The 26,037-nt window shown below is 39.2% G+C and overlaps 1 protein-coding gene across 2 annotated transcripts; it reads left to right on the top strand.

Moving 5' to 3' along the window:
* The first annotated feature begins 512 nt into the window (after positions 1 to 512).
* Positions 513 to 26,037, top strand: CREB1 (cAMP responsive element binding protein 1). Of its 2 annotated transcripts, none has more exons than XM_010713479.3 (8): positions 513 to 610; positions 7,992 to 8,113; positions 11,536 to 11,682; positions 13,512 to 13,612; positions 14,835 to 14,977; positions 16,414 to 16,596; positions 17,945 to 18,095; positions 19,671 to 26,037. In XM_010713479.3, exons 2-8 carry the CDS (start codon positions 8,000 to 8,002, stop codon positions 19,813 to 19,815), a joined length of 984 nt encoding a protein of 327 aa, XP_010711781.1. In that variant the 5' UTR covers positions 513 to 610; positions 7,992 to 7,999; the 3' UTR covers positions 19,816 to 26,037. The 2 variants fall into 2 exon arrangements, with proteins under 2 accessions (XP_010711781.1, XP_003207546.1); XM_003207498.4 differs by lacking the exon at positions 513 to 610 and adding an exon at positions 6,862 to 6,993.

Raw genomic sequence — 26,037 nt, 5'->3', positions numbered from 1 at the left:
TTTGAGGGGGATTTCTGACTGACAGGTGTGAGATAGCGGTGAGGCATTTGGTTTCTTTTCATTGTTAATATCTTAGGAAGCACTTACTGTCATCTCTTCCCCCAAGCTTCTAGAAGGGCCTTGGCAAAACTGGTGCATTCATACAAGAGCTATCCCTCCTACTAGATAAGGTTTTCAACTTAAATAGATTTTTTTTTTTCACATTATCAGTTGAATGTAAATATATTGGAGTTATTTGTTTTTTAAGATGAGCAGGAGAGTTCACCTTTATCTTTAGTGCCTGATTTCTATTCTTAATGGGAATGTTTGTAGTTCAGTTAGGTCCCTTGATGATGTTATATTGAACAAGAAAAGGCAGTATACATTAAAAATAAATTATGCATATGTACAAATGCTTGCTGGATGCTCTTGTGACTTTTTTGATATAAGAAATAAATTTCAGTTAATTATTGTCGAGTCTCTTTTCCTTTTAGCAAGCCTGAAGACAAACTCTGGATACTAATACAATGCCAAGAGCGTAAAGGCAAATCAAGAAAATCCAGCACTGAAGAATGCATAAGCACCATTCATTCACACATGGTACAAGTGCATTTTCATTCACCTCCGCCTGGTAAATGTCAGTTTCATTGTGTTATGCAAACACGATAAAATTGAATCTAAAATTGATGCCTTATTTGGGTGCTCTACTCTGTAGCTGTGAGTTCAGTTTTAGATCTTCCACCTTTTTAAAAAATCTCATAGCTTTTTCCCTAGTGAGAGGGAAATAGAGCATGCAAACCAAATGTTTTGTTCCAATACAGCAGTCATTTAGATATCTAAATCTGTTAAAGTATGAGAAATTTTCACTGACTTTGAAAATGTAGCTACAACTGCATTAGAAGGCTTCTTGAATAATCATGAGCCAAAAAAGTTTGTGAAGCATAACTAAGGTCCCTGGTTGCATTTTTCAGTGACCGATATGAAAATGCTATATTTTCATCTCACTTACTTTGGCTGCTGCATTCAATCAGCAGAGTGATTTCAGACATCCCCTTGTGTCACACTGATGTAAACAGAAGTGGGACCATGGCTATCATGTTCAGCTGATAGTATGATTCCACTTTGTGCAGGATCACTTTAAATTGAGAATCATTTTTTCTTGTAAGTTCAGGATGAAATATTTTATCTTCAATGGTAAGTGTTTTTCCTGCTTTTTATTGCATTTGCCTCACAGATTGCTGTGCTTGAATGCAAATATCTGGAGGATCTTTCTTATTTTTGGCATTTTTTACAGGAGGTTATTGGGGCAGTTTTGGTACTCACACTTCCAGTTTACTTGCCTGGCCCCTGTACTGCCCTGACCTGTAGCCAGCCTAATTGTGAGTGGCTGTATGGTGAACAGGGTTAGAGGAGTGGTAGAAAGTAGTTTTAAGAAGAATTAGCAAAAAGAATTAGCAAACTAAGTTGTGTTCACAGCGTGGTGCACAGTCTTCTGTCACCCAAAGGAGAGAGCAGGACAGGAACAAGCGCTTGAGGGCAGAGGCAGTGACAGCTTAGGATGGCAGTGAATCTCACATAAAAACTGCAATTTGTGTGTAGTCATTAGTGACAGAGAGATAATTATGGGCCTGTTTTGTCATGTTGCGCGTTTATTAGTGGTTATTTGAAGTCTCATGTGTTAGCAGTAAATAAAATTATTTTTCTCTGAACATTTTCAGTCTGACAGAGATTGAATAGAATTCACAGAGCAGCTGCTCAGCAGCAGTTGAAAAGGCTGCCACACTGTGAAGTAACAGTGGAAATGTTTATAGATTGCAAGTGAATGTCCTCACTAATTACACTGAAAAGGTGTAAACAAATAATAGCACACAGCAGTGATGTTTGATGACTTTTCAGTGCTTTCATGGTGGATCTGTGGCTTAATAAAGCCACATGTATTAAATACATGTGGCTTTATTTAATTCCTGGAACTGTGGACTACGGAGCTGTATGTGCTTCCTGAACAATGGTGCTGGTATGCCTGCTATGAACAAAATGGAGTACAGGCCATAGTGAGCACTGCTTGAGGAGCAGGAGGCTTGACATGCTCACTTTGGAGGAGCCTTCCAGAACTCAGGACAGCTACTGAAATCAGGACTGGCATATATGCAGCAGCATTCATGTTAAAGCACCATACAAAACTGTTAGCGTACTTATTCTCTTGTCTGAACATCCTCAAATCCGCTTCATGCTAAAGGTTGCTGGAGATAATAAAATGAAGAGAACGCAGGAGGAGGCAAAACAGGCTTCATTCACATTTGGGACAAGAAGCTGTAAGCAATATCTGTAAAAGGTGCATGCCTTGTGAAACAGTTTATTCATTTTAATACGTGTAGACCTGTCTGTGTGTAGCTACTATCGTGGCCCTGCACTGCCGCACACAGCTCAGTGGCTGGGTGCTGGGCTGGGCCTGAAGCAGCATGGCCATGGCGGTGACATCGGCGGGATGATCGGACGGACTCCTGACTGGACATGGCGCATGCCGGACTGGTGGGCACAGGTCTGTCAGGTCTGTTCCCCGCTGGCGTTGGAAGCCATTGTGGTGCTCTTCAACATCTGGTTGGGTGCTTGAATAAAGTGAAACCAAAAGCCATCCCTTAGCTATGGAGGAGAAAGGCCTTTCAAAGTAGTAAAGTGTGTGGCCTAGTAAGTTCCAGGTGACGGCCACGGCTGCTGTGAACGGGCTGCGGCTGTGGCTGCCGGCTGTACGCTGATTTGTGCTGCCTCACTGCTTTGCGACACTCCGGACCTTCTTCACTTGCAGAAGGTTGTATCTGCTACAGCTGCCACAGCACTGGTGCTTTGCTTCTTGGACTTAGCGGTGGTTGGGAAGTGGGCTCCATCTTCTTTCCTTCGGTCTGGTCCTGCATGGTGACACGCCATCCTTGCAGAGCAGGAAAGCTCTGCAGTAGCTGCGAGCCAAGGTCTGGTGCCAAGGGGTGGGCAGGGATCAGGGGGTGGGGCATTGCGTCTGGGAGAGATGCTGGAGTTTGTAGGGGTATCTGGGGTAAGAGATACAAGGAGAAAGAAAGCGGATATACCAGGGAGGCCGAATAACTGGCAATAGGTGAGTACTGTGGATTGAAGAAGATAGGAAATCTGTAAGAAGACAGTTATATCTTCCTGAGTTTAAAGACAGGAAGGGAGGTGGCTGTACTCATGCTCTGAGTGTACAGCATTGGAGCTCAGAGATAACTCTTATCTGCAGGTCACCTCCGTCAGCATCCTGTCTGTGAGCAGTGGGTACCTCACAGAAGTACTGGGAACTATAAGAATTAAATACAACATAATCTGCCCCCTCATGAAAGTATTTGATTTTTTAAGGATTCAAAATTAATTTACATCTTGACTCATTGTTATCTTCCTTTCAGTTCTGCACTTTTTTTTTTTTTTGTATGAAATAATCTCCTTAATTACGGATATTCTTGTTGTCCTTATGCATGTCTAACCCTATTTTAATCCTGATAAATTGCTTATCAGTGTCAGTGGCCTTTTTGTGTAGTACATAAAGTACAATTTTCACCTTTTTTTTTTAGTAAATATTTTTAAATTTTTATTTTTATACTTTTAAACTTGCAGTCCTTTAGCTTTGCTGTTTTATATTCAGGCAGTGAATGTTTCTGGCTTACTTTCTGTGTTACTGAAATGTTTGGAGCACATCTTTCGGAAGTAAATAACACAGTTTTTTTGCAGCCTCCTGATACAGCTACAGGCTTTCATTCCCCAAATGCTTGCTTTCTCTGAACACCTGAATTCCTTAAAGCCCATTTCCACAGTATGCTGAGATCCTCTGCACTGTAATCCAACTGATAGATAGGCCCACTTACACAAACAGAATTTTTTAAGTCTACCCAGTACCTTATTACTGTTGCATTCTAGCATTTTAGCTTTTCTTGTCATAGGTGCATGTCAAGCAGAAACTTGAGATGAGCTAGAAGCAGTAGTGCCCAGAGCTCTTTCCTTGGTTTATGCTATGAACAAGACAGGACTATTTGGATTATTTTTGCAGTGTATGTAGTTCAGGATTTCTTAGGCATTCTGCAACTGTTTGTGTTCATTATCATAATTCTGTGCTTAATGTCTTAGTGCTGTGATATTGCAGCTTTGTTGAGCACAGTTAGTTTCTGCTGAACTTGTTCTCCCTCTACTGATTTGATTAAAATGAATTACTGGGTGTCAGCTGCATGTTTTATCGTTTAGTTGTTCATCTCTGGAATTTCAGTTAGTCAGTAAGTACATTAAATAATACTAGGGTTTTTTGAATTAATAAAGAAAGTTATCTATTAAATATAAGTGTTGAGTTAGACCATACCTAATCAGGTAATCATGTCAGCTTTCTTAACCTGTGTTCAGAGTTCATTCCCAGCATGTTTCAGGCAAGCAGAGTCCTGTCTTTTTCAACTCTGGTTGTTACAGCTGTTTTGGTGGTTTTTTGTTTTTTTGGTTTTTTTTTTTGGGGGGGGGGGGGTTGGTTTTTTTTGTTTGTTTTTGTTTTGTTTTGTTTTGTTTTGTTTTTTCTTTTTTTCCTTTAGTTTAATCTAGGAATGCTTAGTTCAAGATGAACAGCACCAAGAGCTATTTTTCTGAAAGTGGAAGTGTGACTCCTTTTTTGACAAATTGGAAAGCAGCCTGGAAGCAGGGAGGAATTGGGAATTGCAAGAATTAATAGGGATTGATAACCTTATAGTCTTACAGCCATTATAGTCATATGCTCAAGCACAAAGTCAATAAACTGATCAGTGCATTATGTGAAGACATAAGAAGGTAATTTCATTTAGATAGATACATTTAACAAATATTTTTGAAAGAACATTTCTGAAATGAGTCATGCCTGATACAATGATATGCATTTTTATTAAGTGTTTACGTTCTAAGTGTCTTGCCTTGTATGCCTTGGCAATCTTTTAATACTGTGCTGTTAAAACAAATGTGAAACAATGAAACGGTCAGTGTATCTTGAGTGTGAAGCCACAATGCTCACACTAGGTAAAAAGGTAGTAGTAAAGAAGTTGGAATACAAATCCTCTGAGGTGGAAGAACGTTCCAAATTAACCAAATTCAAGATTACTTAGAACCTGTAAATAACCGAAGACGAAGCTTGTCCAAAAAGCCCCTACAAGTCACCCTTGAAACTTGCTCCAACTGCATGTGTCAAGATGCAAATCTTGCAGGCAGCTTCCTGCATTGCTCAGTCCTTACTGTATGTTATGAGGAGTTTCCTTTTAGGTGTTTACAAGTCAAGTTAAGAATTTGGTTTCTAAAATGTTGGCATTTCAGAGGAGAGTGCACTTCAAACAGTTAAAACTTACTGTAATATATACAGAAATGACACAAATGTAGAAACTAGGCTTGTGAAACCAGAAGTCTTTTCCTTAACAATGTATGAGAAGACTGGGAATTCTTCCTACAAAAACATGTGTATCAACAGGAACTTGGCAACATGTGCTTTTGTGAACATTGGTAAGACCCTAATTCAAGGAACTTACTACATTTTATCTATTTCTAATCCCTTTTCCATAGCAATTGACTCCATGCTGGAGTCACAATTTCTATCAGCAGGCAAAGCCATTATTAGTTTTGCAACATATTTGAATACATAGCTGGGAAACTGTATCTTCTTAAGTTCTGTTAAAGTATTTGCCTGGGAGATGCTGCTGCTGTATGTGATCTGCCCGTTCTCCTAAGTGGTTCTGGTGGAGTGGGCTTTTGAGGATTTGAGAGAAAGATGTTGATTTGCTTACCCTAGGCAGAATGGCTGGTACAGACACAAAAAAGGGATCAAATAGACACCTCCATAAGAATGATAAAAATCAAAGAGAAACCTTTAGTGGACTTGAAAACAATGCTAAAATAAAAAGGAGGTGTGACATGGAGGACTAAAACTATCACAGTAAAAAGCTCACGTGTTAGAGAAAACCACTTAAAATGTAATCAATGACACCTTTAAGAACTCTTTGGTAATGTGTATTATAAATAGTAATAGTGCAGGAGTTTTCCTTCGTGCTTTCTGGAAGATGAAATGCAGTGAGAGAAACTGGGTGCTGTTGGGAAGAATGGGCTTGCAGTATTTGCATGGACACAGGCTGTCCTTGACATTCTTATAAAAATGGCAATGTAGACTACTTCAAAGCAATGAGTTCACAGTTAATTTCTTTCATGACTAGTTTACAGCCATATACCTATAGTTAAAGTGTTTTTTATCTGTAGGCATTTGTCAGACTGGTGTCACATACAGTGGAATGTAAAACCATGACAAGAAGGAGAGGTGGAACAAAATTCCAGCGTTTGGAAGGCTTTAACTTTCATTTTCTAAAAATGTTTTTTTCATTGTTTGTTTTTAAGGAAAATCAAGTTTAATGACTGCTTCTTTTCACTTCCTAAGGTTTATAAACTAATTTTTTGGTACACACAACCACATTTCATTTTTTTCACACACACATACACACTGTCTGAACAATCTTTTTCAATAGTAAGTATACAGATTTTGCTTTATATACACTGACTTGCTTTCTTTTTGTGCTAGATGCAGTTACTACTTTGAAATGCTGTTTTATCATTTACTAAGAGATGGAAATTTCATATTATTCTGGGGTTTGAGTTGTGATCCTACTGCTTCAGGCAACGTGTCTCCTGAGCATGTTCTCATTTCTGTAATACTGAAGCCTAGTTGGCATTAATATTTCTCTGAGATTAGGTTTAAAATGAAGTATCTTGAAAATGGTCATGGTACCGCCACATACTGAAAGTCTTTTTCTCCAGGACCAGTAAAGTTCTGGAGGGAGAGGGGGATTTCTCCTTCTTTCCACCTGCCTACTGATCTGAGCATCCTCTGCCTCCAGGCCCTCTCGAAAGCAGAAATGCTCAACTGGTGGTTTTGCTCCTGCTCTGGAGAGCTGTGGTGCCGCGGGGTAGAGAGAGGCCTGAGTAACTGGGCAGCACAGAGCGGTACACAAGATTGGTATTGTGGCTGTGGAGGTAATGGCCATTCCTCTTACTTAGTACTGGGGGTTCTGTATTTTAGTTTTGTATTACTGTATCCCTGGAAAGGTTTCCTTGTATTTTGAAGTTCTTTGTCAAATTTTAAATATTTACTTACCAGTATTTAAAGAAGAACTGAAAAGTAATTCTCAGAGATCAGTGCAGAATTTTGCATTCATTGCATTCTGCCTACATGCTGGGGTTTGCAACCTCTTTCTATAGAGTTGTGTTTTCTAGTGATCCAGACTTAACTCAGCTATTTCTTAAAAATATAAGTGTATTGGAAAATATGTAGGATACAAAACATAGGTCGTGATGAACTACTGTGTACCTCTTAATTTGAAAGTAATCAATTGCATTAAGGTTCTTCAAGCGCTGGCTTCTATCATTGTGTATACTGATCTGAATCCTGCAGAGTGGAAGAGCTTAAGTTGCTGTGACGTAGATCCATGCACAGTCTGGCTGTGGAAAAAATGTGTATGGAGCTGTTGCGTATTTAGCTCAGATAGAAGACTGAAAGCTAAGTAGCCAACACAGAAATTGCTGTTGGTTACCTGCAAACTGTAGTGATGGGGAGAGGGAGGGCTGTAGCAGGAATGCTTTTATGGCTTAATTATGGCATATTTTCACCTTGGCACTGAGGTTTCCTGACAAACTGTGGGTCACTGTGCCAAATTATGGAGGTAGTAGATCATCATAGTACAATTGCCCTAGCAATTATTTTAATATGAGTAAAACACATTTTTTTTCTGATCTCGGTTTTTGGAGGAAACTGGACCAGTTTTTCAGGAACATTACACATAGGAAAATGAACCTGAGGCAGACATAAAGCACGCAAAATTTTGCCTGAATGCTAATAGTTTGGCACCATTTTAATATGTAAATGAAACTAGTATGTAGTAATGGGAATTCAGATGCAGTGATTGCTACCAGATCCACTAAGAGTAATGGAATTGCATACCAACACAGACTTACGACAAATATTGTGATTGTAGGTAACTAAATGACCATGGAATCTGGAGCAGAGAACCAGCAGAGTGGAGATGCAGCCGTTACAGAGGCAGAAACCCAACAGATGACAGTACAGGCACAACCACAGATTGCAACGTTAGCCCAGGTATAAAATAATATGGTATAGTAGCCTTACCTATTGGGTGATTTTTTTAAGAGGGATAATGTCTGCTCATGGGCCTGAGTTAAGGTCCAATTGATACGACTCTGAAACAGCTGCTATGTATAGTTCCATTAATGTTTGTCTTCAGGTTTTTGTAGCATTAGAAATTTTCAACTTCACATCACTCTCGACTGTTAATTCTGAAGAACTGTATGTATGTAAATTTTGTAATTTTCACAGAATATTTAATATTAATTGAATTATTTCTATCATTCATTACCACAACCGTAACAATGAAAGGTTGGGTTGTTTTCAAATTATGTAATTTATTGTCTTTTTTGATACTGACCAGATTGTTTCGCTGTTGTATTTTCTGTTAGAAACTTGTCTATAATAATTAACTTTATTCTGAAGGAAACAAACAGAAAATCCAGTTAAATAATACAGAAAATACAACATCATATCAGATGGGATGAACATTGTAAACATTAGGATCAAGTAAATGGGACAACCTGGCATCTGACAGCTTGTCTTATCCTATGGAATTTCACAGAATTGTTCATCACATAGAGAGACAGAAGTAGATCATTTATTACTCCCGAATTATTTTGGAAAGGCAAGAAATTATGCAATTCCAGCTACATCTCTAATTCTGGAATCTAGTGTCAGTCTTGGATGCACTGATGGCTGGCAGAAGTAATTCTATTGTGTAAAATGAATACTGAATCTCTCATCTCTCTCCTTTAACAATTTCATTTTAAAAGTACTTGCAGTCTGCAAAGAGCTAGCATGTTTTTTAGATCACATAGCATGGGGAATTTGATATCTTTTAAGTGGCGCATGTGTTGAATTATGTACAATTTTATAGGTGGTTAATATCTCTAAGAAGTCTTTTCACCTCTCAGTAAACTCAGTACACTTCCATTCAAGTAATAGCACAGCGGTCCAAGCTGTTAAAATGCACAGGGCACTTTTTGTTCAGTGAGCTGTGGTGTGAATTTTCAGACCACCAGCTGCCCTGCACCAGCTTGCCTCTTTGGGCAGTTTTGTCACTGTCTAACTTAGGCACAGAATGTAGGAGGTGTGAATAACACTTCAGTGTCAACTAAGTGAAAGTCATTTATTTCTCTTGCAAAACGAGTAAGCTGCTTCCCTCTTGGTATGTGTTAAGATTTCATATGGAGAAGCAAGCATGTTTTACATTTATGTTCTGACATACTCACTTCCAGGTAGATAAACTTGCAGTATGGAGTGGACTGAACGTACTTCACTTGGGTAAAATTACTCTGGCGCTTGAATGAGATTTTTTTTTTTTGGAGTAAGAAAAGGCTATGCAGTTATTATTAAAACCACTGTGAAGCACAAGCAAATATGTAAGTTTCCCTAATTCCCCTATTGTCATTCACTGTATTATTTGCACCCTGGCTATTTTCCAAACTTTATAATCCTCATGCAGGGGACTGAACAGTCCAAACACAATTCCTTGTCTGATTCTGATCGGCAGTGTTTCGTTAATATGATATTTTTAATGTGTCATGTGGCAGTGCTTGGCATTAGAGAATGCCCTCAGAGGCTCAGGCAAGTCTAAATAACTAATTATGTTAATTTAATCTTTCATTACTTCTTGTAAGCTCACCCCCTTATGAGCTTAGTCTAAATTCTGTGTTTTTAGCTAGCTCAGGGTAGTTTTTGGAGTCAAAAGGAAACTCGTTCCAGTTCCACAAGGTATGAGTCAGAGACATCTGCGGAAGTTGCATTCTGCTGTTGGCTTTGTGCAGCCACAGCGTAGCCTCCAGTTGATCGGCGTTGCTGTCACTGCCAAGGACTGTTCAGTCAGATGTGCAATATTATAAAAGGTCACTTGGTGAAGGAATATGATTTGCCAGAGGGAAGCGTGGTCACGCTAATCCCAGTCCCAGTTTTTCTCCTGCAAGCTAAGTATGGCCATGTAATGCTGCAGCCATTTTCATAAAAAGGAAGGTAACAGCAAGCACAGATTGTGGATTAGGGAGGGACAGCTGTGGAGGAGAGAGATCTACATGAAATTCCCCTTAATTCTGTTGTTGAGCAAAATTTCTTTGTAAATGATGGATGTTTATGGAGATTCAGAGATGAGCTGTTGTAGCGTTTTGAGAACCACATGTCCATGAGGGCAGCAGAGAATTTGCAGTCTGCATACAGCAGTTCTCTGGGATTAGGCAGGACGGCAGTAGAACTCCTACTCCCACTGTAGCTAAATGGATTGCATTTCTTAAAAAAGCCATTACACACCAGAAGACTCCATTTCTCCAAATGTAGGGATGCAGGTGCAGGATGGCTAGTGAACGAGCCCTCACTGGCATGGCCCGTGATGGCCAAGGCCTGTGATGGCAAGTAAGGAGTATCTCTGGGGCCCTGGCACGGTGTGGCAGCCCTGGCACTGCTCTGCCTGCCAGGAGCCCAGGTGTGACCGCATGCACTGTGTCACCGGACCTGGGATGAGCACGACTGAGTCCTGGGGTGCCTGACCAGCCACAGAGCAGCCCCAGTGCACAGCCCACTGCTTGCCCATTGTGGTCCATGTCACTCGGCACAGCGAAGAAGCGAGACTTCTCCACATGGCATGAGCAGCTCTGCTTGTGGAGCGCTGTCCTTGGGGCCATGTCCTGTGCAGGGCCCTGTGGCTGCACACACACTGCCATGCTCAGCGCTGCACAGTTGGCACCTCACTCTGGGCATAGCCACTGCCTGCAGCTCTGTGCTTTAGAAAGGAACGTGTGTGTAGGAACTGAGATTTTAAAGAGTTGGGCCATTTTTCCTCAGACATGAAATAGCTGTTAAAGCAGAGTTTGTGTTTACTGGCTAGGCTGGATCAAAATAACTGAGTGCATATCTTTTGGTCCTCAGCATCCCCCTGTTTTTTTCTTTCTGAACACGTGGTTGATTTTGCCAGCTACTCAGTATGGTTTAGTCTCTAGTAAGTCTGAAAGATATGACTATACAAATTCTAACATCTTACATCTGGCAAATAACTGTGCATTTTCCTGAGTGAGAACAAAAATAGTTCCACTCCCATACGTTTCTGCCTTTGACTCAGCGGTGTTAGTAGGTGTACACCCAAATCCTAGCAGTGTGTAACTGAAGTAACTGAAGGTTAATATGTTTTTATTAGGTTACTCAAAATAGAAGCAGTTGCGTTTTTCTCAGTCTTGTCAATGGTTTTAGAGGTGATATTTTGAGCCTGCAGAAACTCTGCATTAGATTAATTTGGAAAGTAGGTCAGATGTTGAGCATAGACAATTCAGGGTTTTTTGTATTACTTTGAAACATTTGGGTCATCTAGCTGGTGTCTAGATTAGATGTAATTTGTTCACCAGAAAGTGTTCCTGATAGTGAAATAAGATTCTGCAATAACCTAACTTTTGTTCCCTGTCTCTACATTGCAGGTATCTATGCCAGCAGCTCACGCAACATCTTCTGCACCCACGGTGACCTTAGTTCAGCTGCCCAATGGGCAGACAGTTCAAGTGCACGGCGTAATTCAGGCTGCCCAGCCATCAGTTATTCAGTCTCCACAGGTCCAGACAGTTCAGGTACTTGCTGAAGAACTTCCTAATACGCGAATTGCACCTTCTGAACGGTCCTGCCAGTTTGTTGGCTTCTATTGGGCTTGTGTCCTTGATTATGTTTTTGCTTAAATTAATTTAAAAGCAAAATCTGTGCAGTATTTGCTACTCTGCGACTTTTTTCTCTTCTGGTTTAACCTTTTTGACTTTAATTCATCACTGAGTTTCATTTCCCTCTAGAACTTGATTGGGGAGTTTAACAGGTTTCTGTTTTATCTTTCAGTATTTCTTAATTTTTTCCCTCTACTTTATTTTCACACAGTAAGAGTGTAAGAGTTAACATTGTCCTAAGGTGAACAAGAACAGTTTTTCTTATAGTGTAATCTGTTAATCTTTTGAGCCCGATATTCTGGGATGAGAGTCTTTGCTGCTTCAGGAAACATTTATATTGGTTTACAAAACACATCTGTATGTTTATGGCCCTTAAAATATACTTATTGGTCTTCTTGTAAAAATAATATTTAAATTTACCAGCCGAATGTTGTTTTTCTTCCGTAAAACAAGAAAGATAATGCAGTATGAATGAAGAGAGAGCTTAAAGACTTAGGAGAAAAGTAATCTGAAATCTTAAAACCCATAACCATTTATTTCTTTTTTCTTTGGAGCTATTTCAAGTCCAGTGTTACTTCGGGCAGCTACACAGAGTTAGACTGATAGATACCTAGCTGGGTATTCTTGTAAAAATAATAAGGCATGCATAACTTAAAACTAGGCCATTCTGATAATAGTCTTTATTTACTCCTTGTCGGCTTTAATGATGAGTTTCTGGCAGTCTCTGCCTTCTTCAGCTGATAGAGTCAGAAGTTCAGAGTTTTAATCTATTGGAAGCAAGCAGTTTTCAGATAAGTGCACTTTACTAGCACAGAGGTGGGAGACAGGAGACTGACAGTGAAATCCTGGATGGGATTCACCTGGCTCAGTGAAAACACAAATGTGTATGGAATGCTGTGATACATATAGCATGGTATTTCACTGACAGCCTTGGACCTGTCCAGGCCCTCTATCTGATAACTGAGATTTAGGTGCCAGCAAGCTTTTGGATCCTTTAAGGATCTTCCCTACGGTGCTTAAAAAATTGTGCTGAGAGCTGTGTTTCTCACATAAGAATTTTGCTGCTGACTATAATGAGCTTTGTATATTTGTAACATGAATATAGCCATTTGAAAGCCTCAAGAGTTTATGTATTTGAGGTTTTTTAAATATTTTTGGGACACTTTGAATGTAAAACTATGGAACTACAGTTGTTAGAAACATTTTAACTTTCCCTTATGAATCTTTTAAAGTTTTTTTTTTTAGCTCCAATTTTCAGACTTGCAGCACTGCATTATTTTTTAGCATCTTCAGGCATGACATTTTCCTGACGATTTCCCAAAAGAAAAAGCAGTCTTTGTGTAATAAATCCATACAATGATTTATAAATTGTTGTTTCTCAATTTCATTATTTTGCTCTTTCCAACCTTTCTTAATTTGCTTTTAATTTTTCTCTCCCTAAATCTGACTGACTTCCTCGTTTGTTCCCTCAGAATGGATGGAAACAAGGAAGAAATCAAGAAAACCAAAAACTGTTTGGGACTAATTTTTGTATTCTCTTACTGTAATATTTAAATTCTAAGAGACATTCTCATGGGTAGATACCTGGCTCTGGTCATTCTTCATTGTATCTGTTACTTTTAAGCAGCCTGCTCTTTCTTTCCATTGCATAGGTAGTAGTAGTGTATAATACATGCGTCAGCAATTCCTTAAAATAAAGGCATTGGAAGTGTCCTGTTAAATTTGATTGCTGTTCTTATTTTCAGATCTCAACTATAGCAGAAAGTGAAGACTCACAGGAATCAGTGGACAGTGTCACAGACTCACAGAAACGGAGAGAAATTCTTTCCAGACGACCCTCCTACAGGTAAGCAGGTTAAAAGCAGAAGCATTTTTCTTGTTTGATGTGTTCTTCACATGGAGTGCCAAATGGGGGGATTCTATAGTTCTGTTCAGATTTATTGAAATCTCTCTGTTTTGTCCACTATTTTTTCTCATCTAATACCTAGAATTCAAATTGTCTGGAAGGGAATTTGTTTTCTGTCCAAGTGGTACCTGGCACTGTGGAGCGCTTGTGCAGTGCTGGGGTTCCTGCACACATGCAGAGCTGAAATAGTAACAGCAAAGCACTGTTTGTCAAGTTGCCTAGCAGGGTGACCAGCCTTCCCACATAGCTGAGCACAGATGTTCTGGTTCCCAAAGCCTTGGAAAGGCAACGAGTGTCATGTTGGAACTTAGAATCTACAACTGTGTTCACTTCATCACACTTTGAATTCTAGAGACAGTCCACAGGAAAACAGAATTACAAAGAAAGTTCCTTTACACCTAAGTGGCATTTTGCAGTGAGGTAATACAGTGCCTGCACTAAAAAAGGCTTGATAGTCCACTCTCTGTGGGACAGTGCTTAGTCTAAATGTTGCAAATAGCAGCAACTGGTTATGTTCAGTCCTACAGTCACAGTCAATAGGACCTGTAGCTGGGATGTTTCAGCTGTTTGGGCTTTGGAGAATTAGCCCATGTAAATAGTTAACAAACTGCTTTTTCTTTACACATGCTAATCTTACAGCTTTCTAAGGCAGAGTTTTTACCTCCCCTGTAAACATAATTGTGTTGCTTAAACACTCAGCACTGTCTCCCAGGCAGCTGTTCCATTAAAAGCTGGTGGCCCTGTACAGCATTTCTGCAAACTTCCTTTATACTTGTCTCTCTGGCTGAGGACTTGATGGTCTCTGAAAGGGAGCAGTTCCTCTGATGTGAACGATGAGGTTTTGCATAGATTGCTTTCTTCAGATATTTTGTGGATGAAAGCAGGAAACAAGTCAAAATGCATGATACAAAAACATGTTTTTAAGAAAAAGGAAAAATTGCAATTGTTGAGAAGCACCTGTGCTGCTCTTTGTTGGCTGCCTTACCCATCTGTGCATAGCATTCTAAACAACTTTCTCCAATAAGATTTCGAAGGTAGTCTGGGTTTTTCATTTTGCATCCGTATTTGCAGTGCTGGCTCACTGCACTTCCCAATAATTATGCATCAAAAAGACATTTTCTCACCTTTTACTAAAATCTCTACAACACACTGTTTTTGCCAGAAAAATTTTGAATGACTTGTCCTCAGACGCCCCAGGAGTGCCAAGGATCGAAGAGGAAAAGTCTGAAGAGGAAACAGCAGCACCTGCCATCGCCACTGTTACGGTGCCAACTCCCATTTACCAAACCAGCAGTGGGCAGTACAGTATGTAGTCTGAATTTCTTAGTGGTGCTAGTAAGTGGGGATGAGAAGATGGAGAACTATTATTTGTATAACTGTGTGGGCTAGAGTAAAGCAGGAGGTAAAACTAAGATTACTTTATTTGACAGCAATACCTTTTAAATATATTCCTCTTGTTAGTATTTGAAATCTTCAATTAACATTCTGGGATTGTTTGCCAGCTAGTGCAGCTGTTGCTTCCAGAGGCAAAATATCAGTTAAACATAATGCTGTTATAAACTTTCAAACTTCAGGAATCAAATGAAGGTAATTCAGTAGTTTCAATTTTTGCTGTCAGACTATTAATCCAAGCTAAATCATCACCCTGTTAATAGAAGACTCATTAGTCTGCCATTGCACTTTTTAGAAAGTCCTGAAATGTAAGGACTTCAGCAAGCTTATTTGAAACATGTAGTAAAAGAGTTTCTGTGTTTTCATTGTCTTTGCTCATTAGATTTTATAGCTGCAGTACTTTGACTTGAAAGGTTGAGGATATAACAGTAAAGCTAGAATTCACATGCTGCCTCAAACAAATATACTCAGTATTAAATGTTCAAGAGGAAGAAAGAACTCTCAGTTCATGTCTTTCTCTTAAAGTCCCTTTAAAATGTTGTTTCTCTGTTTACTCCTTAGCCACTTTGACAATATCCTACCTAAACATTGAAATGATGTTAATTCTGCTTTCCTACCATAACTGTAAAATAAACTGGTCATGTGGACACCTCAGACTTTGATATGTCTATATATAAGAATACAGTGAAATTCTGTGGAAGTAGAAAGGAGAAGTGATGTCTCAGTACACCTCAGTACACAGCATAGAGGGAGAGAAAGGGAAAAAAAACAACAAAGACTGCATGAAGGAAAGAAAAATGTGTGAAACTGGACCTGTGTGAGTGAAAACACTTCTAGGAAGGTGCTGAGGAAGTAATAGAGAAGGGGAGATACAATCAGAAGAGAAAAATGCCAAAGCAAGAAGAAAGTGAAACACAAGATCAATAGCAGTAGCAGCAGAAGAGACTGAAGGGAGTAAAGCATGGAAGAGGCAAAGAATTTCAGATGAGAAGAAAAAGGCAAGGAAAAGACCTAAACCAACCAAGAAGAATACTAGTAGAAAGTATTTCCCAGGGGAGGATTGTAGCTCCTCTGTGTGATATTGTTTTATCGGAGAAACTAATTTGTATTTTAATTTGTATTTTAAGTCGTGGGTGTGACTCAAAATATGAGTCTCAGGAAAAATTAAAACCTTACTGTCAAAGTATGGTTACTTTAAACCTACTTTAAAGGCTTGTATCTAATTTGAGGGTTTATAAGGGTTCAACGGCTTTAACTTGGACTGGTAATCTTCTATATCTAGATTAATGACTTTATATTAATGAATAAATCAATGTCTTAAATACTGTATCCCTTTTCCTTGACTGCAGTTGCTATTACGCAAGGAGGAGCAATTCAGTTGTCTAACAATGGCACAGATGGAGTACAAGGTCTCCAGACATTGACAATGACCAATGCAGCTGCAACACAACCTGGCACTACCATTTTGCAATATGCACAGACCACAGATGGACAACAGATACTTGTACCCAGCAACCAAGTTGTTGTACAAGGTGAGATGCCTCACAGCCAGTCATTTTGTATAACATTTTCTCCACACAGATTCATCTTGCCAACCTAAAGTCCTCAAATGTGTCAGGAGACGGAATTAACAGCTTTAACACAGATCAGTCTCCAAAATAATTAAAATTCAGGACAAAGCTGTCACATTTTCTTGAAGCCTTTCTCTTCAGTTCAATACCTTTATAGATATTTACTTCTTGAAACAGTATTAATTGTTTTAACATGATCTTTATTACACGTTCCACAAAAACTGATGCTACACTCCACTTCAGAATTCAGCCAGAGTCATCTGCAACAATAGTAAATTTAAAGCAAAGCGTTAAAGTTAGGAAAGAAGGTTGCTTAATTGTTCTTTCCATAAGGACACTTTTATTTATTACTAAGTTCTCTCCCTTTTCAATTGGAAGTCTTAACTCCTTTTTGTTGTGGGTTTGTAACTAGTCACCAGATATTTAGTCATGGAGTTTTAGAATCATAGAATACTTAAAGATCATGCCGTAAGATGTCATTTGATCAAGACCTCCACTTAGAACAGGACTACTTCAGGCTTAGACCAAGTTACTTTTTATTTTATTAAAATTCTTATTTTGATTAATTGGGAGTAAGAGGGAGAGTTTTAAAAATATTTATTAAAATAACAGAAAATTATATGCCTGCTTTTATGATTCTAAGGCAGAGAATTTAAAGTTATCCAGTGGAGAGGTCTCTAGGCACCAGTAAAAAAATGTATGGGTGCAAAAAATACTGTTGTTGCGTTGATTTTCTGGATTTTGCATTCTTAACTACGTGCAGCCTCTTTATCAAATTTTTTATGATCTCAGGCAAGTATAACACACTTGTGGGTTAAAACAAATAACGGAAACCAAAGACCCAATTCTCTATTCTAGAGAAGTATTAAGTTGTGCACCTAGTTTGCACGGTTGAAGTAAATGCCATGTTTCTACAGCCTTTTTTCTGCCCCAGATACGTAGATGTGTAGTTTCTCCTTTTGCAGATAGAAATTTGGAGCACAGCTAGAAATACTGTTTGCCATCTTTCATTTTGTTACAACTGCTACGACTGTCCAAAGCCCAGAGAAATAAAAGGAAGCGCACCAGGGGAAAAAGAAGTACAGCAATATGTGGTAGACATCAAGTGAAGACTTCTTCAGCAAAATGCCTAAAACATTTTATGTTGATAAGCCAAGACAGTAACGGCAGTAGTGATGCAGATGATGGTCATCTATCTCACATGGTACCTCAGAACGGAAGGTTAGATAGATAAGTGTGCTTTTCACATCACGTTTAACAGTGCTTTTACCAAACTGACAATATGAGCCCTATGTTTTTCATCTTGCAGCTGCCTCGGGAGATGTGCAGACCTACCAGATTCGCACCGCCCCAACCAGCACCATTGCACCGGGAGTAGTCATGGCATCATCTCCAGCACTTCCAACCCAGCCAGCAGAAGAGGCCGCACGGAAGAGAGAAGTGCGTCTAATGAAGAACAGGCATGTATATTTAGATCACTTTTTTTTTCCAAACAGCTCTGCATAGAAATAGAGTGTTAAGCACTAAGAATCCTGATCTTTCTTAAGTCATTAAAGATGTGAAACAAAGAAATATACCTGCTTATGCCATGTATTGACTGTGAAACCTTAAGTAAGGGTGTAACCGTAAGTAAGAAGTTGTCACCCAAGAAGGCACCTTAGTAGCTCTCCTCTGAGAGGCACAACTCTTTCCTAATCCAGTAGAAGTTAATATTTGGTGACACAAGTAGCGGCCCAAAATGACACAAAATTCCACATGTTGCATATGGCCCACTGAAGTGCTACAAGCATATAAAGCTGTGTTTGTAGGAGTGAACAGTGGATACTTGTGTCCTTTCAGGGATTACAAATTAGATTTTCTTCTTTCTGTCTCATTTACAAAGCAGAATATCAGCAGTTGCTTTTCGTGTTGACTTACCAGATAGATCCTGGAACAGATACTCTTTTTTTTTTACTTTGTACAAGTTATTACTTACCTAGTGAGAAGAAGAGCTATCTTCAAACTTACCTTCTCATTTCCCAGAACACTGGCTTTATGCAGTATTTGCTTAATGGGACACTCACTCACCTTTTGAAGCACTTAGCAATTCAGGTCAAACAGATGTATGTTACATGTTTCTGCAGCATACTGCATTGACAAGCCATGTTGCAGGAGAACCTTCTGCAAGCATATCCACCTGCAGCATCTAGCCTTGTGCTCACTTTGCAAGTCAGCACCATTACTGTTGCTCTGCAGGACACCTTCTTCCTTGGTGTTGCTGCCTTCAGGATGCTCAGCTGCACATTAGCACCTTTGAGGTATTTTTCAGTGGTATCCTTAATATATTGCCATCTGAGTTACTTGCAGGCAGCTCAGTCTTTACAGGAGAGTTTGATTGTCCCAAGGCCTGCTTCAGCACATTTACAATGCCGTGTTCTCTGCACAGCAGATGAAGGCTAAAGAAAAAGTTGCTTGTGACTGTGTCATTTTTTCTTATTTAAGTGGTTATATATTATCACTGCAATTATGCAGACATTACTAAGAAAGTGAAAGTGTTGCTCAAGGGCAAATATATGAATACTCTATGTGCAGCATTTTTTGCATTGCTTGAATTTCCTGACTATTAGGATGTGGTTGGACTTCTGTAAAAGGTAGAGTTGAGACTATAAGAAGATTAGTAGATGAACACTTATCCATGTTTTTATTATTCATCTATTTATTATAATAAAAGCAATTTAATTATTACACCAGCATTCCACTCAGAATAATAGCTCCAAGTTAAATACTGCAAACATAAATTTATGTTTGAGTAGACTCCTTTTCTCACAGCAGCAGATTTGTATTGGTGCTGGCAAATTGGGATCTGGATATTGAAATGAACCGTAGATCTTGAGAAATTGTTATGAGCTCAGCCTTTTTTCCTAACCTGTGAGTGTTTCTTAGAGTACCTGCATATTCTAAAAATGACAGTACCACATAAGGGTTTGACCCGAACAATTAAGTAGCCAGTCTGCAAGTAATTGTTCTGGATTTGAATGTCCTCTTTTGCTTTGCAGAGAGGCAGCACGTGAATGTCGCAGGAAGAAAAAGGAGTATGTGAAATGTCTAGAAAATCGTGTGGCTGTGCTTGAAAACCAAAACAAGACACTGATTGAGGAGTTGAAAGCACTTAAAGACCTTTACTGCCACAAATCAGATTAACTTTGGATTCCCATTTTCCAGGTGGGATGAGAGACTGGTTCTGGCTATACCCAGAAAGACAAAGTAAACTTTTTATTTTCTAAACATTTCTTTTTTTCTATGCGCAAAACTGCCTGAAGCAACTACAGAATATACTTCGTCTGTGCTTTGCATCAAACTGTGAATGTTCAAATACTTGCCTCCACTTCTCCCCCTACAAGATTATTTTCATCGTCAAATAATCTCAACGTGAAGAAGAACAGGCTTCTTTCTCATCTCCCATCCTCTTCAAGGAGTTAAAATGGTCACTTGGGAAGTTACTGCGGGGGAGGGTCCTTTTCTAATGACGTCAAGAATTTGTGCTGAGCTCTTTCCATTGCCTTAGAGACAGAACTACCCCAGCCTCTTGGCCCAGAGAGCTGTGGGCCACATATGTGAAGCACGCATGGTGCAGTGAAAAAGCAGTGGTTGCCAAAGTGGTTTCTCATACTTATTTTAAGCTATAAAAATATGTGTCTAGGTGGCATGCCAAATGAAAGGCACTTCACAGTCACATTCTGCGTGTGGAGCTAAAATACCTTTTTAAACTAGTCCAGGAGGGGTTCTTATAAGTAATCTACATCACTAGTCCTTCCTGAACTAGTGAAAACTCCATACCTCAGACACAAATGGATTGAAATAAGCTTCACTGTTCAGTTGTTGCTTCTTGGAGCGTAGTGTGTGCGAATGTGTTCAGCATTCTGAATGCACAAGAAAAAAAACATTGACTTCATATGTTACTGGTTGGCAAACAGTATTTGAATGGGAAAGGAATCAGAATAAAAAAGGTACAGTAGTGATGCTTGGTAAACAGTCACATAATAAGGCTAACACATGAAAGCACTGCCTATTTATATGCAGAACAACTAAGCAGTTGAAGCATGGCCAACTCCACGTACATACTCCCTGATCACAGTATAGTTTGTCTGATGTCCTCTTAAGCAATCACGTATTTCTATTTCCCTACCACTATCATATGTAATGGAAATTATTGAATTTGATAGAAATATTGTCCTGGTTTACTTGATTATTTTTCAAATTTGGAGGATGTTTTCCATGCATAAATTAAATTGCAGTATGGTAACTGCCAGGACAACATCAAATATTGAAGGGGACCTCAGACACAAATATTCCAACCGGCTTCTGCTTCTCAAGGGACAATATTAATTATTGAACTTGCCCGGGCTAAATAAATTCTTAATTTATTGAGAGGATTTTTTCATGCGGAGGGTCAGATTTATCAAGTTATTAATGTAAGTAGAACTACTTACCTGCCTCAGATTTTTGCAAGATCAGACTTCTTGTTTGTACTAAGGAAACGTTTCTGGATTTACATTGTTAAAAAAGAAAATAATGTTAAAAATAATACTGTAATCAGCATTAGGACTTCGATTGTGTGTCAGAAAGAATCACACTCTGTTTGTTTCCTGGCCTCCTGGAGCCAGGCTCTTCATATATTAACTTGAGTCATTTGACGGAGTAAGTTTACTTTGGGCCTCTGGTCCAACTTCTACGTATAGAGACGTATGAATAAGACTCTGGTCCGTACTAACGCCTTGCCTAGCAAAGTGTTAGCTCATATTTTTTCCCATTCACTCTATCTGTTTTTAAGATAAATTTCAAAGATGAATTTCTAAGAGGTTATACAATCAGTGTGACGTTGCAAGACTCTTGGCAGTTGAGTCTCGAACAACTAAGCAGTATTAAAAGTTGTAGTTTTCTCATTTGAGAGGGCATTCAGTTTCCAAGAGACTTTTAAAGAAGCAGGGTTAAACTTGTAGCATTATTTTTAAATCTAGAGTTATCAATAATTTCAGATTGTATTTCAAATAAGAGATCATAAGTATCAGAATTATGAAAGAATTCATTTTCAAATTAAGTCTTGAGGGGGTTTATAAATTGTCTATTTTTATCTGCCATAGAAAACCGATTTTCATTTTTATTTAACAGAAGATGAATTTATTAGTTTAGCAATGGAAATTTAAAGAAGACCCTAAGTTCTCAGCCTCGCTTACCTAAAAATTGTCTGATTCTTAAAGACAGAAAACACATGCATTTTTGACGGTTTCCAGTTCTTCAGAACTAACACTAGAAATGTTGATGATGCAGGCGTAGTTCTCATCAAATATGTAAGCTTATGATGGCTTAATTGACAGATTTACACGGAATGGTTCCTCCAGCTTTGAGAATTGTGTAAAAGGCCATGAGTGCCTGTGTTAAGGCTGTTTGTTTTGCAGAACCATCTGTGTGCAAAAGCTCGAGGTTCTGTACTGAACCTCTGTGAGACTAGCTGGGAACTGGGGGATGCTCCTAGCCATGGCCATGGGCACTCGTGGGCAGTCCCAGCACACAGCCTGGCAGTGCATGGACCAGGAGCCTACAGCTGGACCTGGACCTGTTTCTTCTGTTACATGGCTGAACCAAATCTGTGTGGCAGTGAGAGGAGAACTGCATTACCCGTCTGTCTGTGTGTGGTCTGTGAGTAGTCTATCGTGTCATTACTGTAGACTGCAGTAGCAACAAACATTTCACTGAGAAAAAGAATGTTATTTTAACATATATAGGCATCTCCAAGAATCTTTATTTTTATTTACGCTGCACTGAGGATTTAAGGACTTGAATTTCTTAAACAGAAGTTTTTAATGACGATGATAAAAAATGTATTAGGCAGAGTACAGGTCTGGCTAGGTTTACCCATACATGCTTTACTATTGATAGTGACCCAAAAGGGGAAAGAATACGATTCAGACATTTGCTGATGTGCTACTTACCAAGTAGTGAGATTGGGGTAATCAGCTTCTATAAACTAAGGCCATTTGGAAACAGGACAGCGGTAGTGCTGGCGGGGGGGAAGGTTAGTTTTATATCTCACAATCGTGAGTTTTCTTGAGCTGATAGCCTGTTTTACCTGAGGAGAGGGTTAGAAAGGGCTAGATCCATTATGTTCATAATAAACGAGGATTGATTTGAAATATAATTTTTGTAATGTCATTATTTTGCAAAACTACAGCACCGGTCAGGCAGTTAAGATATTGTCAGAGGTGCTCTTTTAATTTAGATATTCTTGGAAAATACATATGTATAATATATGTACATATATATATATACACACAGTATATAATCTACAGCTCTGAGAGCTTTTAAGTCAGGAATGCTGAGTATTATAGTATATGGAGGTCAGAAAAAATTTTTACTTCTGTGTGCGTCTGGGTGTGTGTGTGGGTGTGTGCGTGTGTGTGAAAGCTTCCCCCTGCCCAGTGCTTCTGGGCTGCATTATTCTAGCGCTTATTACTGATTTGTTTTGTGCTGTTTCTCAGTTATCCATTTTTGAGAATTGTATTTCATTTTTCATGGCTTTTGTGAGTTGGTTTGTTTTTATTTTTTTTTTGACGGAGATTTTTGAAATGATGTAAACAGTTGTTTTACAACAGCCACCACCCCCAAGAATAACTCACTTTTGTGCTTTTCCTCTTTGGCAGCTATATATCAAAGGCAAAACAATTGGAATGGTTGTTGAGGTGTTGCTTTTTAAAGGAACCACTGGTAAGACTTCTGTTTTCCTCCTAGAGTAGCAGCAGTGCATTTGTATGTAAGCAGCGATTTCACCAGAAGCAGGTAGTTGCTGGCACCATTGCTTGTATCTGAAAGCACAATTGTAGCCTGTCACGCTGTCAGGACTGTACAGACTCCTGTAGGTTCTGGCTCTTCTGTAGGTTGTGTTTGTGTCGCAGACCACTATCTTCTCTGGTACTTTACATTGATCAGAAAATCGGTGGGGCGTTTGGAATCATTAAGAGGCTCAGGAAAAAAAAAGTTAGATTTAATAAGGAAAACAGCCCTGATAGTTTCTGATCAAAATTTGTACTACAGTCTTGTTTTGTTTTTTAAATCTAGGCTTCCAGTAGACAGCAGCTGCAAGTAGTCATCTAAGCAAAAACTGGCCTTTGCCTTTTTATTATGTTAGACAGAGAGCCAGTGCTTTTTGTGGGCTAAAGACTGGTCTCTGCATCACAGCAAGTTCATTATCAGTGGTTGCAAATGCATGACAATTCATAGGGGATGTCATTGGTTTTCTAAGACCCTGTTTTTATTGTCATTTTTTACCCTGAAGGTGGTTAGTGATGTCGCATTTGCCAATGATCTAACCAAAAGGTCATGTATTTATTTTTGTTACACGATATCCTTTGTAAATGTTTAATTAAAATGTGCACTTTTTAAATAAAAATAATAATAATAAAAAAGCATAGAAAAAAAATAAGAAAAATTGGGTTTGCTTAAGAAGCTCCCGGGCACAATTGCTGCGATCCCGCTGCCTGCACACAATTCACTCCTCTCCCCACAGCAGTTGGCTCTTTCACCAGTGTAACTTGCTGATCAGCACCTGGCTTCCAACAGGCACTGCTTCAGACTGGCAGGAGATGTGAGTGGGTGGTACTGAAGATGGCAAAGAATTAAGTGTGTGGTGTCTCAGAGCAGTAGGTACAGGATGGATGTGGCATTATTTTTAGACAGAGTAGAACAGGTTCAGTGATCCCAGGTGAGAAAGGGAGATAACTCAGAAAGAAAGCCCGACTCTTTCTCAGCCTCTTTATTCCCCTTAATTTGAGATTTAGCTGCACATTTTAAAAGCTGCATTCCAAGAAAATAAATCAAAACGCTTTATAAATCTTTGACACCGGGAATTAAAGGTATGCTGACAGTGTGTCACTTTGCTTTAAAAGAAAAAAAGCACAACTAACTTATTTGTGCAGAAATGATAATTTAGCTATAATCCTGAAATCTGTCACAGTAAGCAGGTTTTTTAAAGCATACAGTACTTTCATGGTTCTCATGTACTGTGCCTGGGAACTCATTTCCCTGAGTTTTTGTATTTGCTGGCTGTAAAAGACTGATTTTGCAGAAACCTGAATGTATTGTGAAGCTCAGCTGAAGTCCTATCTGCTGTGTGCTGGTGGCAGGTTCAGGATTGTGGATAGACACGGCTTAAATCTGTGCATCTTTTAGGGAAAGGGACCAGATCCAGGTGGTAAGGGGGCTTGCATTTTAAGTGTTTTGTCTTGGAATGTACTTTTTACATGTACTTAAGCTCTGTCCTGCAAAGACTTGCTCTGGCTATTTTGTGTAGCACGAATTGAAGACAGTGACCTGTTCTGGTGCTACAAGTGCAGTTCTTGGCCTGTAGTCCACGGCGGTGAGTCTAGGTCTCACTTTCACCAGCAAGGAGGAAGAATAGCCAGCTGTCCTCGGGAGCTGTGTGCTGACAGGGAAAGGGGCAGAGAGCAGCCATAGTGATCCATGGTTAGTGCTCCTCTGTGAGCTGAGCCTTTGCTGTTCTCATTGCTTGGGAGCAGTCAGTTCACTGAGTCTCAGCTTCAGCAATCTATTTCTCTAAATTAGGGAATAGCTGAGTGAGAGCAAGGGGAAGGTCGTGAGCTGGTCAGTTGTCTGGAAATGGCCACCGTTAAGAACTGAGGGTAAATGGATGCTCTCCACAAGCTGTGTTTTATCCAGGTGCCACTCCATTTTTTTTTGTGTGTGTGTGTGTGTGTGTGTGTAATAACATTTATTTATATTAAAACATAAAGTTTAAAAATTCTGAACTGCAACTTTGTATGAGATTTAATGCTGTGCTGCTGATATGGACTTCTATGGATGCGATGGGGAACAGGGCAAAAAGAGGTGCTCGTTGGCAGCCAGCCCCTCCACAGACTTGTCCACAGATCAGTTGTTCACTTCAAAAATGAGTTTCTGGTTGTCTGGATTTATAATTTAAAATTGTTTTGGAACAGTGTTTTTCAGGGAAGCTTCTGGACAAGAGTTATTGTTCTCCCTTTGTAATGTATGCTGGAAAGGGCAAGTTCACCTCATCTGCATTTCTGGTTCTTTACCCAAACCATGTTAGTACAGGACAGGGTATTTGAGCTCAACTCCCACGTACCTGTGGAAGTTAAAAGACTGAAAGAAAATCCACTGTTGGGGGAAAATAAATCCTTTTTTACCTTTTCCCAAAGATCTAGAAACATCCCTGTTGTGTTTATTTTTTTTACTTATTTTTTGTGCTTTATCTGTGTTTAAAAAAAGAAAAAAAAAAGCTGTACTGGGTTATAATGCATTTTATTAACACTATGTACATATTAGCTGCTTTATGTTTCAGAATGGTAGTAATTGCTTTGTATATTAAAGTGATTCTTGTGAATTTGTGAA

The sequence above is a fragment of the Meleagris gallopavo genome, chromosome 7, assembly GCF_000146605.3.
Source record: "Meleagris gallopavo isolate NT-WF06-2002-E0010 breed Aviagen turkey brand Nicholas breeding stock chromosome 7, Turkey_5.1, whole genome shotgun sequence".
Taxonomy (NCBI): Eukaryota; Metazoa; Chordata; class Aves; order Galliformes; family Phasianidae; genus Meleagris; species Meleagris gallopavo.
This window is presented reverse-complemented; position numbering and strand designations above follow the sequence as displayed.

Bases quoted from the DNA above. Each gene is read 5' to 3' on its own strand.
- CREB1 (XM_010713479.3), top strand. From the start codon at position 8,000: ATGACCATGGAATCTGGAGCAGAGAACCAGCAGAGTGGAGATGCAGCC. The intron at 11,683-13,511 runs GTACTTGCTGAA...TCTTATTTTCAG, and splicing joins CACAGGTCCAGACAGTTCAG to ATCTCAACTATAGCAGAAAG. The intron at 13,613-14,834 runs GTAAGCAGGTTA...TGTTTTTGCCAG, and splicing joins TCCAGACGACCCTCCTACAG to AAAAATTTTGAATGACTTGT.